Source organism: Emydura macquarii, unplaced genomic scaffold (genome assembly GCF_026122565.2).
Source record: "Emydura macquarii macquarii isolate MOO-44397 ecotype Brisbane River unplaced genomic scaffold, CSIRO-AGI_Emac_v2 contig_1045, whole genome shotgun sequence".
Taxonomy (NCBI): domain Eukaryota; kingdom Metazoa; phylum Chordata; order Testudines; family Chelidae; genus Emydura; species Emydura macquarii.
Genome location: NW_027131182.1, coordinates 5,487,849 through 5,503,673, shown reverse-complemented (window position 1 = coordinate 5,503,673; position 15,825 = coordinate 5,487,849). Strand labels below are relative to the sequence as shown.

Genomic DNA, 15,825 nt, shown 5'->3' with positions numbered 1-15,825 from the left:
TTCCCCTTCCTCCTTGTTTTTCCTGCCAGCCCCTAGTACACTAAACCAACATCTCACTAACCAGGTCAACATACAGTATTCATCAATTGTTACAGAGCAGCTCCAAATCCATCTCACCAGCGTCCGGCTGCACACGCACACACTTTTTCAGCACTGAGCAGTTTCTCTAGTGTGGATTGGTGAGAAGAGGGCAGAAGCAAAGATGATCCAAGACAAGCGGAGGGAGAAGGTAGAAAATTAGTCTGCCAGATAGGCTGGAGTGAGTCCATGGAGTGAGATTTTGAAAATAGAAGGCATGAAATGAACAGGGCGCCAATGGACTTGTATATTGCAGGTGATTTATTTTTATGGTACATTCAGGGCAATAAGCCCTTCATCTGTCCTCTGACACATTCCTGAGAATACAAAGGGCATACCGCATGCTTTTCTACACCCCCATTCCTCTGCAACCCCTCAGAGGTACAGGCAGGATGGAGAGTAGGGAAGGCTGAAGACAGCATGCAATGACTGCTGGCAGGAAGCAGTTAGCAATCCTAGCCTGAGAGTGCTGCCAAAAGCTGAGAGCAAGGAAGGGCTCTCCCGCCCTCTCCTGCCTCACTCTTCAGACACAGCTGGCCTGGCACCTCACTCCCTTGCTCCTCATTCCATTATGTGCCCCTCCCCAACTTTCCACTTCCAATCCCTACGTCCATAGTAAGACAGTGTTCTCCCATCCCTCTGAACAGTGCTCAGAGCTATGAGCCCTCTGTGTGATCCCTCATTGTTGTGTGGGTAACCCTTGTACAGACATGTCTTAGACTGCAAGCTCCTTAAGGTAGGGCCCAGGATAGAGACACCGTGTTCTGCACAGTGCTGTGCACGTTGCTTCTGCACAACTAAAGAGCAGGTGACTTCTAAGGGCTGGGAGCTACATGTTAAACATTCATTCAAATTTTAAAAAATCCCTCTGATTATAGGCTTACTCCGAAGACACTACCCCATCTGTCTAGGATTAAACTATCAGGTCTGCTGACATGGACTAGAGTGACTTCTTTAGGGCATTCTAACCTGCACAAGCTGCTAACAGAACCCTAGGGCACAAAATAGCTCTGCCCACGTGCCCTTCTTTAGCATATCAGCTATGCCATCAGCCAAAAATTAGGGTGAAGTAGAAGTCACTATAGGAGCTCTCTGATAACCTAGAGAACTACCTCCTACACTGAGGACATTGTCCAGGGGCAAGCTGCTGGGTTTAGGGCTGCTTTGTGCCTGTAGAGCAGTGTAAAGCAGATGAGAGCATAGCCTGTGATGAGACCCACTGGACATAGTACTATACAGAAGAGTGAAACAGTCCCGGTTTACTCTGAGCAGATCAAGCCTACACCCAGCCTACACTATCATTTCCACCATTGCTAGCACCCAAGGAACTGTATCTAGGCTAGCCAAATAATGTGGCAATGACTACAAATTCTCAAGTGCAGACACTAAAGTTTACCAAAAATTCAGAAGATACTAGAAATTCAGAGAGAAAATTATTAAAGCTTTTGAAAACCAGTAAGAATTAAGCCAATGATTCATGAAGCCTTATTCACTTATTCTCCCTTATTCACTTGATGTACAATAAACTTTTCAGAAGACATTTCAGAAGACAACAAATGGACCCATTTGACAGCTACTCAAACTGGAATTCAGATTGTGCACTTTTTCCACTTATGGCATTTGTGCCGAACAACACACAACATTCATTCAAGTATTATGCAGAATGGAGACTACAGCTTCTCATCATACTTCAGTATCAGAATGTCAGACAGTAAAAGCCTAAAACAAATCCAGACCTACTCAGCACTTACCCAGCCTTCTTTATTGACCTTTCAATAGTTCAAGTTTCAGTCAGGATCTTCTGCTCATTAAATTGTTGTATTATTTTTGCCAACTTACAATGAAAGCTATTTTAGACTACTTGGTTAGTATAACAAAAGGTGCAGGCCCAAGGAAGGAAAAAAACCTTTGTCAAAACTTTTGTCAAACAAAAATATCTTTAACTGCCTGCACCATTGGAATTTATTGCAACAACAAATAATTCTATTCTAAGATTGGTTATATAGTAGCTAGTGGGTAAGCAATGTTCTATAATAAGAGCTGTCAATGTTAAATATTTTCAAAATGGAAGCCAAAGTTTTCAGTTACGTTATCATGGTTCTAGTATTTGTTTGATTAAATGGGTTGGACTGAAGAAATTTGACTGATGAAATGTGAAAAATATACAGATTATGGAACCATCATCATTGAGTTTGGAAGCATTTAACAACCGCAGAGCTGCATGCCTGGCTCATTTTGAAAACCTCAAAAGAAACTTTAGGGTTAGAAGAAAAAGATTGTACAAAAAGAGGAAGGGTGGAAATCAATTTGATGCATTAACAAAATTAAATGCATACCCCCAAACAATTACCCAGTTTTAATAAATCTCCATTTTATAAAGAACAAAGCAGTATTACACTGCCGAGAATGCAGCTTTTCAGACCACCACTTGCAGGGTGGTGAAAACATCTGCCTGACAACCTCATGAGACCGCTGCAACCACAGGTGTGTCAATTACATTCATTTCTACCTTGGATTGGTTATTTATAATGGGAGTAAAGTCCAGCACAAGACACCAGAATCAAATGACAGTAGCCTAACTCAACAATTCAAATCAAAACAACGTAAAACATTTCAAGACCTTCAGATGTTTCTAATGCTGGAGAACAAATGAACATGAAAGCAGACTTATAATAATTCAAAGTGGACGTAGGTATCTGTTCATCAGTATTGTCATTTAGAAAATAAATGAGCTGAGTAGGGAATTTCAATATGCAGTGTCTTCCGACTTTCTGAAGGCAACCAAATCCTTATGCCTATCAAAATATTTATGCCCTTCACCCTGGGCAAAATCAAGTCCAAAACCGTATTAGCAGATAACGTAACGGACGAGTCGTGCACCACGGACTTCCCGCACTCTCTGGCAATGCCGGAGGATGTTCAAAATACTGTGAAAGCGCTTATCCACCTTCAGTTGTGTGAACTCTTTTATATCAGCCTCCACGATAAAAAATTCACCTAGAGAACAAACATACGTTGAGATGGAAACAATGATTTTATAGAATTCATTTAACATTTCAGAATGTAACACCCCAATTGTTTTCCACCGTCACGTCACCCTGGTGATGAAATATATATTCAGGCAGCTGCCAAGTGGTGCACTGGCGTCACTTTTTGTCACAAGAATTCTGTTCCTGACCATTTTCTAAAATTAAACGCCGGATATAAACATGACTTTCTGCCACTGAAACTGTACAGCTGCCACTGTTTGAAATGATTTGTCAAACACTAAACTAGATTTTAATTAGAGATGCACAATGCCACATGTCTTGAAAAATCTGTGACTACAATGAAAGCCATATTGTAAACCATAGTTTCTCAACCTGTGGTATGCCTACCCCTTGGGGTACGTGAGACACAGGCAAGGTGTACCCGGGGAAAAACAGAGTGAAGGGGAGGTGGGCTGCAGCTGCTGACTTCTGCGGAAGCCAGGTGGCAGCAGCCCATTTCCCACCCGGTCCCAGCTCCCAGCTAGGAGGCGTGTGACAGCCCCTGGCTTCTTGGGAAGGCGGGCGCTTCCCGCCCTGTCACAGCTCCCAGCTGGGAGGCGAGCAGCAGCTGCTAGTCCCGGGAAGCCAGGCTGCAGCCGCCTGCTTCCCGCCTGGTCCCAGCTGGGAGGAGGTGGCAGCCGCTGGCTTTTGGGGAAGGTGCGCGGCAGCCGCCCGCTTCCTACCAGGTCCCAGCTCTGAGCTGGGAGGCGGGCGGTAGCCCCCCATTTCCCGCCCGGTCACAGCTCCCAGCTGGGATGCAGGCGGCAGCCGCTAGCTTCTGGGGGAGGCGGGTAGCAGCCCCCTGCTTCCCGCCGGGTCTCAGCTCCCAGGTGGGAGCCCGGTGGCAGCCTCCTGCATCTCGCGAGCTGGACTAGCAGCTGGGTGGCAGCCACCCACGTCCCAGCTCCAAGCCCAGGGACTGCCTCCAGCGCGCCGGCTTGAAGTCGGGCAGCAGCTGCCTGCCCACATCCCTGGGTCACAGCCGGCGTGGAAGCCTCCTCTGCCTCAGCTCGGATTGGGTGGCAGTTGCCCACCTCCCGGGCTGGCAGCTAGGCGGCAGCCGCCTGCAACTTGCCCAGGTGGCAGCTCCCCTCCCTGCCTCAAAGCCTAGTGCCCAGAAAACTTGTCAATTTCATTGCTCTAGCTGAGCAGTGAAATTGACAACTATGACAGCCCTAGATTTCACCAGTTACCCTCTTTTCCTGTCTCTCTCTCCCTCCCTCTTTCCCTGTCTCTCTCTGACACCTTCCTCCTCTCAAATCTATGGCAAAACATTTGGCACGGCGCTTTATATTCCCCAGCATTGGCATGCTGCTCAAAGCCTCCTAGCTTTGGCCAACATCACCTCTAGCCCAGGTACATACTTGAGTTGTGCACCCCTGGTGTAAAAGTAGTAACCCTACTCACACTAAGGATCTGACATCTGTCATATCACAGCCTTATATACTCAGCCCTTCTTCCAACATATGCCTCACATTAGTCAGTAAATATAAAATCCCATGGAAAATTGAGTGTTGGGGTACTTATTAAAATTTTCAGAAGTTAGGGGGTACTTGCTACTTAAAAGGTTGAGAAACACTGCTGTAAACCAAGACATGCAGACGTTTTGCTTCATTTTAGCCCTATACCGAGCTCGATAGAATAGAAGGGTGTATTTTATAAGGTTCACATGGCAGCCCAACCCCTTCTATAAAGCCATTACATTCTGGCCACAGACATTCCCTAACTTCAGACCCAGATCTGAGTTTTGTGATTCAAGCTCATCCTGTCTTAAATCAGCTTTTTTATAGACTGAGGACAGAAGTTAAATAATGTTACTTCAGTCTTAAAAGCTATTTATAGTCACAAATTCAAATTCAGTTTATACATCAAATTCTAAGTTAGATTGCAGAATCCAGCAAGATGATTTATTTCTTTAGCACAACATGAAGATGAAGAATATCTGTTGCTATACCTGTTAGCACTGGAAGCTGGCTTTGGGGAAATTGAAATGTGAAACTGTTCAGCTAGACGACAAATCTTTTATCTTAAATTATACTTCTGGATGCTAGATAAAGAAATCCACCAGGCAGTGCCCAATACAGGATTACGTGGCCCCAATCCAGAAGAGTTTATAGTCTAAAGACCCAATTCTGCAACTACATCCACAGTGGCATTGAATGTATTTGCCAGATTGGACTAAATTGATGCCATGATGCAACAAAGGAGTAAGAAAGGTCAAGGGTTAACACAATGAGATTACCTGGTTACTCAGCAAAAAACAGCATGCTGGGACCGAAGGCCTATTGTTTGATTAGGTATTTTTTAAAAACAAAAACAATGAAACAATACAAGTGTCTGAGTCACTGCTGGTAGGCACTGCAGCCAACATGCAATCCATGTCCATGTCTGGATGCCCAGATACTGGAGCTGCAGTGGCTAGAGGCCTGTTTTCATTTAAGGTTATCCAGGGAATGATGCCCTGTCTCCTCAGAAGCAGACCTCACCACTGTCATCTATACCTTTGTCACCTCCCTTGTGGTCTCTGGAGCTTCAGCTGGTAAAGACTGGAGGGCTGGTAGGAAGATGTGTGATGCTTCCCAGGATTACCCAGGGCTGTGATACATCTCGCTACCACCTGCCCCTAGCACGAGGAAGCCCTTTTCTCTGCCTGCCGGGGCCAGCTTAAACTCCCCTAGCCACAGGCAATACAAGCTCTCCCCTCTAGGCCTTGCAAGCCCTGCTGTCTTTCTACAGGTTAGCGACAGGCATACACTAATCCCCCAGCCCTCTGAACATCACCCTGGAGCATCCAGCCCCTGGTCTCTGGACACTTTCAGTATTATCAAATTTGCTGTTTCCAAAGACCCCAGCTTACCCACTTCCACCTGAGATCACCACTTCCCTTAACCCACAGTACTTAGATAGGTTTATCATGAAATCAAGTATAAGTAGAGGACAGGACAAGAAGCAATGGGCTTAAATTGCAGCAAGGCAGATTTAGGTTAGATATTATTAAAAGCTTCCTAACTATAAGGGTAATTGAGCACTGGAACAAATTACCTAGGGAGGTCGTGGAATCTCCATCATTGGAGGTTTTGAAAAACACCTCTGAGGGATGGTCTAGATAATACTAAGTCCTGTTACAGTGCAGGTGACTGGACTAGATGACTATCAAGGTCCCTTTCAGGCCTACATATCTATGAATCTAATAGTGAGCAGAAGTATTGGAAGCAACCATTTATTTTACATATAAAACAAAATCATAACACTCATTTTTTTATTTTATTAACTAGATTTTATTAACTAGGTACTCTCATGTCTTATAGAGTAATGCTCACCCAAAATCCTTGCAGCATTTTTACAGCCAGATTGGCTGGGACTCTCCTTTCATGAGACAGATACGCTATCAGCTTGTCTTCTAGGTTAATGGTTCTCAACCAAGGGTATGCGTATCCCTGGGGTACACAGAAGTCTTCCAGGGTGTACATCAGTTTACCTAGATATTTCCCTAGTTTTACAACAGGCTACTTAAAAAGCACTAGTGAAGTCCATATAACCTAATATTTCATACAGACGATGACTTGTTTATGCTGCTCTATATATGATACATTGAAATGTAATTACAATACTTATATTTCAATTGATTTATAACTGTATAATTATATGGTAAAAATGAGAAAGTAAGCAATTTTTCAGTAATAGTGTGTTGTGGCACTTTTGTATTATGATGTCTGATTTTGTAAGCAAGTAGTTTTTAAGTGAGGTGAAACTTGGGGGTATGCAAGACAAATCAGACTTCTGAAAGAGGTACAGTAGTCTAGAAAGGTTGAGAGCCACTGTCCTAGACAAAGTATTCAGTGGTTTCTTTGCCCCCCCCAAGTAATACCAGTCCCACCCTTTGTCTTTATTCATAAACCGGACGCCCCTGCTGTTTGTTTCCTCTTGTAGATTTCCTTTCTTGTAGCTTTCACAATCTCTTATTTCACCTGTGGCTCAGTATGCAAATAGGCATACAGTGTGAGGCATACAATACACAATATCCAAATGCCTAAAGAGGGAGATAGGTGCCTGTTATCTCCTGTCTGAAAGGAGCACTTCCAACGTATGTCACCTCCTGGTGGCATGCCTTATCTACAAGACCTTAAGAACATAATTTTTAGTATGGATACATAACTCCTTAAATATTAACCATACATATACTTTGTAATGATTCTGACAACCAGTGGGCTATGGGCTCTAAGTAGAGACTTCACATTCCTCCCTTCGGTGAACTATTACGCATATTTCTGACACAGAGGATCCCTATAAAATCATATGCACCCACCGTGCCCTCTGCCCGTTGGCACCAACAGGTCCCTGAGTCACATCACAATAATTTGGTTCTATGCTGACTGCCTATTCGCTTCTGGATGTAATATATGCTGATTACAAATTAAGAATCCTTAATGGTCTAGGACCCAGTTATCTGAGAAATCCCCTTTTTACCCAAGTCCCATTGTAACAAGTAAGATTTGATGGTTTTCTTATATAGATAGTGCCTGAGTGTGCCAGAAGGGCATTGTCAGCTGAGCTCCCCTAAGCCCAGGTTTAGTGACTGCACAGAATATTATCCACCTTGGTATACCTGCAATTTATTAATTTGCACAGTCACCATCTGTTGTCTAAGAGTTTCAAAAGTGACTACAGATTTTGAATGCCTCAGTTTTTGGGCAGTCAAACTGAAAGTTCTTAGAATGGTCTAATTATTGGAAAGCACTAAGCAGCCACCTTCTGAAAATAAGGCCCCTTTAAGGTGTCTCAGGTTGGACAACCAAAAAACAAAGGCACCCAAAAATCATTAAGAAAATATTGTCTATTTATTGTACATTTCTGTGACAATGTCCAGATGCTTTGAAAACGAAAGTTTCATAAATACAATACCTTTAGTATCTTTGGTTTCTTCTTCCAGGTATCTGTGGTAGAGATTTCTGACAGCAGAGCTCATAGATTTCATTGGCTGATGCAAGATCTTGTACTTGCTAACCACTGCCTTGTTCAAATCTTGAACAACTCCATTAATTTGATCATACGTTAAACGACCCCGCATGTACCTGGAAAAAATAATTAAAAACTGGTAACGATGAAATGACAGACTTGGAGCATCAAAGGTCTATTTCCCTTTCTTTCTCTCCTTTGAGCCCTAATTCCATAGCTATACCCAATTAAGAATTTCCTGTCACTTTTGTGTTTATACATGCATAAAGTAGTTAGTTTTGATCAATTTCTTTGATCCCTTGAATAGCCATGTTGAAAAAAATTGGCATAACCCAAAAGGGGAAAGTACACACAAAATTAAAAAAAATGTCAAATTAAGAAATGAAAAATATCCAGCACCTAAAGACTGAAAATGAAAAGGTTGTGGTTATTGCACACCTAGCTCATGGAGCTACAGAAGCAAAATCAAGCATATATTCTTAAAAACAAGGCAAGAATAATTAAACTAGAATACTTCATTTACTTTAAAAGGTAATGGTTTGCAATTTGGAGACCACAGAATCTCTTCCTCTCATCTGCTAGGGCTAGTTATTTTATTTGTGCTTTTAAGTCACGGTTGTTTTTGATCATGCTGGCTACCTAGCTTTAGAACTGGATGTAGAGTTCTCCCTTCTGAAATTTTAAAATATTTTCTAAAACTGCTATCAACCATGATGAGATTGGCTGACAACAGGCTAGAGGTATAGGAAACACAGGAAGACAGAAACAAAGTAATATTGAAAACCCTGCCTGCAACCAGAATCTATTCAGTATTCATAAAGTCATACATCCAGGGAGAGGAAATAAACAGCACTGATACAAACCGGGAAACAGTTATAGGAAAACCAGTGAATCCAAGACAGACCTGAGCTGATTGACAGCCAACTTAATACAAGTTATACTGGAAAGCTATTGCAATAAAAGCCAATGCTAAATTCAGAAAATATATATAAATACATACAATTTATGTGGGTGATTTTTCAGCTGTTATTGCCAATTTTGAAATGATGTGTGTTCTGAAGCTGCCCTGCCATAACTTTTGCATGAGCCTATTTTGAAAAACTGTCATTCACTCTCCTTCAGTTCTGAATTACAGTTACGAATAAATTAATTGTAAAAATAACGTACAAGTCCATGAAAATGGTGGACATCAATGTAACTTGCCGCTCAAACATTAAATATTTTCATATTTACCTGCAGTTTTGCAAGTTCAGAAAAATAAAGCTACTATTTGACAGCAGCACTCACTTCTGCCCTCTTTGTAATTACAAATTAATTCTCCAGAACTGTGCAAATTGATTCAGCTGCTTTCAACTAGACCTAAACTATGTACTAAAAATCCAATCCTGTTACTACTACCGTCAATCAAAGGAGGATTGAGTCCTTAACTTTTCTGCTGTTGGATGTGTGGTTCCATAATGTCATCCATCAGCTGACGTGCAAGTTCTTTCAAAACTCATATCTCAAAGATAACTCCTTCCCCAGCAACTTACAAACACTATTTTAACCCATTAACCATAAAAACAAAAAGTGCAATTCCATTTCCACTCACTAAACACAGTTCAAAAACTAAGTACTGTCCCATTTGTTTTATATTTTAAAAGCTGGTACACATTACTTCACATTCACTATCCTCTGTAGTGGACAGCATAATATATGCTATATTTCACAAAAGCATGATCCGCCATAAACCATTCACAAGTTGTAAAATGCTGACTACTCATTTTCACAAGTTGAAATGGCATAGCACAGCTATGCAATACCTGCATTCCCCTCCCCCCCAACACTATTTCAGCTACTGTGTATATGTTCCCTGTCAATAGATTTATGAACATTGAATACAAAGGTATTCCAACCCAAATTACAATTTTCACTAATGGCTGATGTAAATATATGTTTATAATTTAAAATGCTTGACTTCAAGGGGCTGTTATGATACTAAACATGATTCAAATCTAGTACCAACAGGAATGTTCTAAAATTGTTACTAAAATAGCAAAGTTTTGCATAGCTGTGCAGAGGACCAAGTGAAACTTGTTCCTAGCATCTTGATTGCCTAGACAGACATTAAAGACAAGAAGTGAAATTCTGTGCTGTGCATTTTAGAGGCACAACACAGAACGCACAATCCAGAGGGAGGCAGAGATTAAGGTAGATTTAAATCAGTCTTACACCCTACTGGTTTGGGGCTATCCAGAGCAGCTCTGGACCATCCCCCAGCATTATTCAGACTAACTCAAGAGTAGTCAATAGGTGGACCACAGGCCAAATCTGGACCACCAGATGCTTTTGAACAGACTCCAAAATCTTTTTTTTTTTTTTTTTTTTAAACTTTATTATTGTCATTATTGTTATTTTTTTATTATTATTTTCTCTGGAGTCTGGACCTTGACTATATCTTGACCAAGAAATTTGGACTTTGACAAAAAATAATTGATTACCCCGCTCTAAGTTATGGCAGCCTCCTCAGGATCTTTACAGAACTACCTGCTGCGACCTTAACCAAAACATGCCCTTCCAGCCCCCAGCTGCACCCTCAGTGCCTGACCTTGCAAAGGGGTTCCCAGAGAACAGTGTGCAGCTGTCTGCTTCAATCCCAGTGCCAACGGAATTCTCCCCCAGCCAAGTCTGGGGCTTTTAGAGCTTCTTTATGCTGCTCTGGCCCCTTTGCCCAGTGTAAAAGAGTCTGAAGTGGGGGTGAGATTCTCACCCAGTTTTCCAGGCAGATGACGAGTATTGAATGAGCATGTTCTTTTCCTCTGCATTAAGTGAACTTTCAAGAACAACTACCAGTAGATAACATCCAAGGCCTTGAAAGCCAGAAGCCTGAGAAAAAAGGTAAGGTAAATAAAAATGACTCCCCCCCCCCTTTTGTTTTAGGCAGTGGAAACATTGACAAGCTTTCTATTTTAAACAGTATAATAGCTAGGATTTTTGGCTGTGGAACACTCTAGACTAATCAGAAGGTAGTAAGACATGCACAGCGAAATGAGATGAGAAGCAACAGACATGCTGTTTTAGCAGTAGCCCCTGTTAATTCCATTTAATTAATTACTATGTCCTTATGAGTCATATTTCCTTCCACAGTGTTCCTCACACAGAGGACTTTGAAACTTTACTGGATTAACTTTTAATTCTGTTCAGTACGTTTTAGGAGGATGTAGAAAAAATTACATACTTTGTGAGAAGTTACAAACTAGTTTTGAAGAGCTTTTATTACAGTCAGTGCATTAGCACACTGAAGGACTGTAGAATAAGCAGATTAAAAATGAAATAAATGCTGGAAAAGAAGCTGTACTCCATCAATTTAATCTGACTACAGAAATTAAATCTTTAAAAGATTAGGTACACGTTGCTTTTAAAGAGAAAAAATAGCAAACATCAACAGAATAGAACATTGTTAAAAGAGAGCAAAGGCAAATCAATCAGGATTTTGAAATTAATGACACAGAAGTGTGAAATAGTATTACCATACATCACACCTGAAAAAAAAATGACAGACAACAAAATCAACAAAAAAAAAGTCCAAATTATTCTGTTAAAGGGATCGATCTCTGTTATGTGTCAAGTTTCCAGAATCAGGACAGATACTCTGATTCCAAATTACCTTGTCCCTAATTTACTCACAACCAGTGATGCATCAATCAATGCCATTGAGGTTACAGGGAAAAAAAAAACAAAACCAGACACAAACCACGAGCTTATGGTGATGAGATAATATACCAATAAATAAGGAAATGCTTAAAATACAATGTGCTCTATAAAAATTATAGATGCTATCTTGTATAACAATGCAACCACATTTGGTGCAGAGGTGTGCAAACAACCTATAGCACAGAGCACAGTTGTGGGAAGATTACCTACTCTGTATTTAAATAGACTTTTTCTGTTATATGATTGTAAACAATACTTTGCTTATGTTCATCAACTGTATCTTTATTACTATACATCCTATTTGCTTTTTCTCTTTACTTGTAAGGGAGGAATTTTTCAAGTTACAAGAGTAACTCTGTGGAGTTTTTCTCTGCTTGAGCCTCCCAATTGTACGTGGGAACAAGCTACCCCTAATCCTCTCATGTTCCCATCTGACCATTGCTAAAATCCAGACACAGCAGGGACCTAAATGAATCAAGGTAACTATTATATTTTTAAGATCAGATTAATTGAAATTCTTCCACTGACTTTAATAAAGTTAAACCTCAGACCTAACCAGAATCCAACAAAAGTGGTCATATATACAGTATTACATTATACCTAATTAGCTCCCTTTTAACACCAGGAAAGCATCAGGTTTAACAGTCTCATTTAAAAACAAAAGAGCCATTTACTTATTACAACTGCATTTTTCCTTTAATCCACAATTTATCACAAACAACAAAAAAAACCCCACAGCACTACTTTCCTCAAAGAAAATTAATCTATCATTTATACCAGAAGAACAAATCCTTCCAAAAATAAGTCACCAAAAACCAGTTTTGAGTGTAAAATATTTCTTCTTTGGTTAACAAGCTTTGAAAATTGGGACTTATAATGTATACCAAGAACCTAAAAATGTCACAAACCCAAAGAAGCTTGAGAAAGAAGTCAAGGAACCACTTAATCTGTCTTGAATGTAAAGTCTATTGAGACATTTTACTTTCACTAAAAAGTATCCTGACCTAGTTTTCAAGTCTATTCCAGAAGTTTTAACGTTATATGTACATTTCTCATTGAAAGATATTCTAACTGATCCAGGTTCTTTTAGATCTGTGCCTAAATGAATTGCATACCTTAATTAGATATCTGCTGCTCTAAAAATATCAAGGTGGTGCAGATTAAACTGACAGTTAGCTCCCTAAAAATATCTCCTGCACAAGAGTGCATAACAGGGTTGGAAAAGCAGCTTGACCTTGTCAGCTGAAAATTCCTACAGCCTGGGGGAGCTCAGCTGCCACAAAACCAGCAATCCTCTACTGGCATAGTCTCTGGGGACCATTCCAGCTGGTGTATATTAGAGCAAATACTAAACTGCTCTATCATACATCAAAACTGGGCCAGATCGGCTAAGAGAATCAGGGGCCTTTAACTAGCCCTCTGAGTGCTTGCCTATATGGACACTTAATTTGTGGCAAGCGTAGGTATAAACCTACCTTGCACAAGCCAAACACTAGGGCTATCTCTACACTGGCCTGCAGTTCAGACTACAAAGATATGAATAGCAGTGCGCATGGTGCTGTGCTGTAACTCCCCTGTGTGGATGCTGCAGGCATGAATAAAAAGGTTTCTAGTTCACATTAATATACACCAGTTTGACAAGAACTACATCAGCATGAACTAGGAACTTTTACTTCACACCTGCAGTGTCCACACAGGGGAGTTACAATGCAACACTTAAGTGCGCACTACTATTCACACTCCCACAGTCTTAACTGCAGGGCAGTATAGGCAAGCCAGAAATGTCCACATGGGCCCTCCTACTGCACACTGAAAGTTTGCTAGTGTGGTTTGTTCTACCCTGCTTTGAAATGGGAGTAGATCAATGCACTCTAGAGAACTTTCAACATGCAGCAGCAGGGCCCACACAGGCACTTGGAGCATGGCAGACTAACGCAAGGTAGATTTTCAACCCAGTTTGCTCCAAACTAAGCTTTCATGTAAATATGCCTATTCCCTCACTTCCATGCTGAGGGTATCTCAGTGAAAGAAAGCATTCGGGCTTTAATTTAATTTTTATAATATATTTCTAAACCTATAATGTTAGGATATACTGTGTCCCAACACTAATTCACAGAATGTCACTAACAATTTGAGAGTTCAGTTTAACTGGCATTCTAGCTAAGGTGTCTGTCACACGTATTTTAATAATGATGGTTTTCTTCTGTGAGACCCTAACTTAAAAATAGTCAAACAGCTTTAAAGGAATATACAAACATTTTTTCTTTTTACATTAACTGTAATATAAAGTTGAAATTTTAACTGCACAGGAATCATAAACCTGAAGTCTGCCCCCTGAATATACAACTGGATCTTTCATTCCATGATCCCACAACATATGCACAGAATTTTGCATATTCATTTAAGGCTGTACAGAAAACATGCAATTTCAGCACAACAGTACAAACATTCTATTTAGTTATGTTGTCTTGCTGGAGAAGTGGTACAGTAAAAAGTCAGCTTTTTTTCATTACAGGTGAAACTTGTACCCAGACCCATCTACAGTCGGCAGTCATCTGAGTGGTTGCTTCATACGGATTTCACAGTACGTATTTTATAATTTACTTCCCAAGCTGTGTGATCTTGTAATGAACGCATGCTGTATTATCCACACCGAGAAGAAGAGCAAAGTCTGGTTTAGCCCTCCTTACATTTGAACATTCTGAATTATGTGTGTGTGTATATATATATATACTTAAAATAAGTTGACAATAATGTTGTATGCTAAGGCTGAGCCTACATCCATACTGAGCACCTGAATAAATGGCCTCATTTCAAATGTACTGAGCACTGAGAGTGCCCCCTGACCTCAGATGAAGGAGTGAAGTAACCTCAGCATATGACCCTTGAAACATCATACCTTCCTTTAAGGAGATAAAGAGAAGACTAGAGGGATTCAGGGCAGAGTAGAGAGGTAGCAAGTGTGCTGATTTCAGCAAGGTTCAATAAATGTTTTGTTCTTCCACACAATTTCTTGTATAGTATGGCAGCAGTCACTTGCATATAAAACTGCATAACACTGGACAACTCTACAGAGCTGGCCTCTGGAGTCTTGGTGCTGGTAAATTTCTGGCACAATTAAAGATTCCCTATTCAAAGGGTTGATGTTTGTATATATGTGATCACTCCTGGTCACTACACAGCAGTCAGAAACATGTCCTCTCCCTGATAAATGAATGGTCTGGTTTCACTATAACAGACATTGACACTGGGTTATACAGCATTAAAGCCATGTCTTCTCTCTCCCCCCCCCTTCCCTGAGAGTATTCTTTACAGAGAGGTCACAGTGTATTTTTATCTGGAAATGAAACACATATCTACATTTAGGCGTCTCATCCTAACACATCTACCACTAATAAACACATATCCACATGTGCACCCCTCTGAGCTGAGACCAAGCATAATACATTTCAGACCAAGAGTTAATAGTCTGAGAAAGTTACAATAATCAAATACATATTTGAAATGAAAATACTATCTCAGCTGTAACTACAGCATCATTACCATAATACAATCGTATTCTTTCCAGATCACTAATTTTCTACCGAAACAGTGGAAACTTTATCCCAAGTGAAAGATGTGATGTGACTTTGAACCCTAAATCACTTCGATATCTACTAGAGTTTCACAGAAAAGTTATCCATTAAAATTCTATAAAGCTGCAGTATCAGATTAGCTTCTATAAATTTCTTACCACCACCACATGAGCAGACTTAACTTAAATTCTGCTTAAATTAATCTGAGGCATTTAATTTGATCTATGACCCTTTGAAGTACTGTTTGAGAACAGCAGGGCTTGACACAGGAAAGCCTGATATGCACATTGATATTGCAAAGTGTTAGGACATACCAGGAACTTCCAATTCAAAGGTGACCATGTATTTATAAAGCCATGTGGGCAGGGGAGTGCTCAGTGGACACAGCTCTCATCTGAGATCACTGTCCAAACCATTAGGTACCAAGTGAAATAATTAATTTGGTGATTTCCCCAGTTTCACATTACAAAACCACAAACAGAGAAGAATGTTTT

General features: G+C 40.6%; 1 protein-coding gene across 2 annotated transcripts in view; it reads right to left on the bottom strand.

Annotated features, from left to right (window-relative positions):
* Nucleotides 1-1,825: 1,825 nt before the first annotated feature.
* Nucleotides 1,826-15,825, bottom strand: part of SKA1 (spindle and kinetochore associated complex subunit 1) — a 42,825-nt gene continuing 28,825 nt past the window's right edge. For both annotated transcript variants that reach the window (XM_067545651.1, XM_067545652.1), the window contains 2 exons: nucleotides 8,010-8,179; nucleotides 1,826-3,075 (listed from right to left, as the gene is read on the bottom strand). In XM_067545651.1, the coding sequence (XP_067401752.1) occupies nucleotides 2,927-3,075; nucleotides 8,010-8,179 (319 nt within the window). In that variant the 3' untranslated portion in view covers nucleotides 1,826-2,926. The remainder of the gene's footprint in view (nucleotides 3,076-8,009; nucleotides 8,180-15,825) is intronic.